The sequence below is a fragment of the Vigna radiata genome, chromosome 2, assembly GCF_000741045.1.
Source record: "Vigna radiata var. radiata cultivar VC1973A chromosome 2, Vradiata_ver6, whole genome shotgun sequence".
Taxonomy (NCBI): domain Eukaryota; kingdom Viridiplantae; phylum Streptophyta; class Magnoliopsida; order Fabales; family Fabaceae; genus Vigna; species Vigna radiata.
The window spans coordinates 15,621,916-15,625,651 of record NC_028352.1 but is presented as its reverse complement, the minus strand read 5'-3'; the positions used below and the strand labels follow the sequence as shown (position 1 = coordinate 15,625,651).

Below are 3,736 nucleotides of genomic sequence, written 5' to 3'. Positions count from 1 at the left end.
AAGGTCATTTGTATACAAGGTTTAATATGACTTTCTCGAACGATAATATTTTCTATGATAGTTTTTGTTAAATTTTTTCATTTTTTAAGATGGGTGAATGAGTTCAATGTTATTGAGTGTGTTTTGTGCACCAATAATTAAGTTAGGTCATTGATTTCTTAAAAAAAATGTCTATTTATGTGGTATGCTTTAATTGAGGTGAATGATCATTGTTCCTTTTTTGAAGATTAAGTAATTGATTACTAGGGGTTTGAGAGCCATTTGTACAGAAAATTCAACGTCACTCTCCAGCTAGAACAACAACACTTCCCACGATGATTTTTGCTTTGTTTTGAGTCAATTTTTTTCATTTTTTGAAATGAGTGAGTGAGTTCAATGTGAATGAGTGTTGTTTAAGTGCAATGATAGTTCTATTATCCATTTTTTCTTTTTTTCATTTTTTGGACTTCACCTATAATGCTCCTATTACTCATATGACCTTTTCCCTCTACATTGAAATAGAATAAAATATTGTTCATGTACTCAAAATTGATGTTGTTTCTACAAGAAATTGATCAGAGAGAGGTGAAAGCTTCAACTAGAAAAATGAGAGATCTTCAACCTTGTATGAAAGAATGGTAAAAGTTTGAACCACAACTATAAAAAATGTGAAGAGAGAATGTGTTTTTATTTGTGGGAGAGAAAGGAGAGTAAAAAGACTCAAAATGGTTTTAGATTTAAAAAAGAAAAGATAGAATAAATAGAATAAACTGACGAAAGAATAAAAAACTTTAAAAAAAAAAATAAGACATTTTGGAGAGTATTTTAATATGTTAACTTTTTTTTAACAATTTTTGAAAATATGATATGTGTCATTATTTTATTAGTTTGTTTGAATTTATTTTTAAAAAAATATTTAAAACTCATTAATTTGTATGTGTTGTGAAAAAGTTATAAAAAAAATTATTAATTTTTTTATCCTTTTGGAAACACCCTTTTCTTCGTAAGCGCACCGACTAAATTTCTATTACAACAGTCCAATAACATTTTAACACGTTACTGTTGTTAAAATTTGCTTATTAATATATCCAAAAATAGTAGTTTGACACGGATATTTCTTTTTACACTCACTCATGTAACATGGATGGTCCCACTTTTTAAACAAAAATTAGGAGTGAAAGGTTAATTTTGGAATAAAAATTTGAAAAGTGGCGTGTCATATGAATATAATTGAAACAGTTGGGCGTGTCAATCTACCAGAAGCCTGATATATCGCCATCAAATATATTACTAGTGAAGGGCGTGCATAACCACTAGTATCCATGGCGGATAAGGAACTGCACATTGTTGTGTTTCCATGGCTAGCCTTTGGACACAATGTTCCATTTTTGGAGCTTGCAAAGCTCATAGCTCAAAAGGGTCACAAAATTTCTTTCATTTCCACACCTAAAAACATCCATTGCCTCCCTAAACTACCTGAAAATCTGAAACCTTGGTTGCATCTGATAGAATTCCCACTCCCCCGCGTTGAAGAACTCCCTGAAAATGCAGAGAACACGCTGGACACTCCTCCGCACTTGGTTCCATACCTCTTCAAGGCTTACGATGGTCTTGAAGAACCTTTGACTAAATTTCTGGAGAAGAGCAGCCCGGATTGGGTCATTTGCGACTTTGCACCACACTGGTTGCCCCCACTGTCTTCCAAGCTAGGTATCCCATGCATATTTTTTTCTAGTTTTTCTGCATCTGCTTCGTCTTTTGGTTTGGAGTGGTTTACGGGAAAGAAGAGTGTGGGATTTGCTGAAGCCAATCGTTTTCGTGATGTGTATACGAGGAAGCAAGTGGGTCAGAGTTCTCAGCCTAAGGAAGTGAATCGGTTCTTTGAAACCCTGAAAGGTGCTCAAGTTTTCGCTACAAGAAGCTGCATGGAGATTGAAGGTGAATTTGTCAAATCGCTTGAAAGTTCATCTGGGAAGTTGGTAATTCCAATTGGGTTGCTGCCAGCTTCGCCAGAAGACAGCAATGACCACAACTGGTACACCATGCTTAATTGGTTAGATAAATGGGAAAAGGGGTCAGTGATCTATGTTTCATTTGGAACTGAAGTCACGCTGAGTGATAAAGACTTCACTGAAATTGCTGTGGGATTAGAATTGTCTGGTTTTCCTTTTTTTTGGGCTGTGAAGAATCGAAACATCTCAGGTGGTAATGTTGAGTCACAGGATTGGATTGAGAATGAGTCAAAAAGGGGAATGATGTGGAGAACATGGGCACCTCAGTCCAGGATTTTAGCACACAAATCTGTTGGAGCATTCCTCACTCACTGTGGTTGGAACTCAGTGATAGAGGGTCTCCAAGTTGGGTGCCCACTTGTAATGTTGCCCTTCCAATATGATCAATGGTCGATTGCTAAGTTTATGGAGGAGAAGAAGGTAGGGGTTAAAGTACACAGAAATGAGCATGATTCCAGCTTCACTAGGGATTCATTGGCCAAGGCACTGACATCAGTGATGTCGGAAGAGGAAGGGAAATATCTTAGAAAAGCAGCACAAGAGATGAGTAAAATAGTTGGGGACAAACAACTGCAACTAAAATATGTTAATGAGTTTGTTGATTACATGAAAAACAATAGGCCTGCCTATAATTAGTATAATGGCAAGTTGTATTAAAGAAAGACCTTGATTTCTCTTAGAATTAGCCAATCTAGTAGCAACTCAGTCCAACCTAGAAGTGAACCAAGAAGGCTACCTATCTCTACAATGCTTTTCTTATATTAGTTGTCTTCATTTTTTCTTAAATTGGTCAGATTTCACTTCAAGAATATGATGGATTACCTGCCAAGAAAAAATGTCTGCAAAATGAGGAACGTTAAGATGAAGCAATAAAAATTAATTTGAATTTTGTGTTTGGAATGAGTATTAGATGTAGAATTTTGTGAATTGTTTTGATTGTGTAGTTTGTAGTTCTGTAAATTTTCGCAAATCTGATATGTTTATACCTAGGCAATGCATTTAGACACACTAGAGAACTACCTATTATTATCAATATAGTTGTTCCATGCTTAGAAACATAGCAGTCTTTTATTTTTTTTGTAACTTAATCTAGAATAAGTAACTAAAAAGACTAAGTAGAATTAAGTAAAAGCAGTCTTAATCTCCTATAATATATGGTGAAGTTGAACTTCTTTCATCAGTTAAATCTCCGTATCCTAATGTCTAACTAGAGATAGAGACTCTATTATAGAAGCATTAGAACAGAGCATTGGGGTGTCCATAGAAGCATTGGAACAGAGCATAGATTTACCCTCATATGTGGAATTTGGTAGAGGGTCAGAGGATTTGCATTTTGTCCATCATAGTAGTTTAAACTTTCTTTGTAGTAACTTTGAGGGATTAAAAGTTGTTAAGTGTTGTGTCTGAAATTGAGGAGCTGCGAGAGTAGTGGGAGGAAAACAAGGCATTGCCATGTGATGTTGCAATTGCAACTTCCTTTTGTGCAATGTTTCTCCTCAAAACTTGTATGCCTGTGAACCTGAGTCCACCCACTAAAGCCCTTTTCTGTTATATCCTGTGTAGCAGGATGTTGAAAAATATAAAGATAGTAAAAGTTGACAGTGAAAACAATGTAGAACAAGACAGACACTAGGACAAAATGGGAGCAGAGAATTCAAAATTTACATTCAATTAACAAGTCCAAGAAAATGTGAAATGATGATGCAAGCATAAAATTTCTAAGAAGATTGATATTATTATACATT

At 35.0% G+C, this 3,736-nt stretch overlaps 1 protein-coding gene across 1 annotated transcript; it reads left to right on the top strand.

The window, feature by feature from the left end:
- Window positions 1-1,234: 1,234 nt before the first annotated feature.
- On the top strand, window positions 1,235-2,886 carry LOC106754259 (putative UDP-rhamnose:rhamnosyltransferase 1). Its single transcript, XM_014636270.2, has one exon. It carries the CDS (start codon window positions 1,302-1,304, stop codon window positions 2,625-2,627), a length of 1,326 nt encoding a protein of 441 aa, XP_014491756.1. The 5' UTR covers window positions 1,235-1,301; the 3' UTR covers window positions 2,628-2,886.
- The last annotated feature ends 850 nt before the right edge of the window (window positions 2,887-3,736 follow it).

Excerpts from the sequence above, each read along its gene's own strand:
- LOC106754259 (XM_014636270.2), top strand. The coding sequence starts at position 1,302 with ATGGCGGATAAGGAACTGCACATTGTTGTGTTTCCATGGCTAGCCTTT.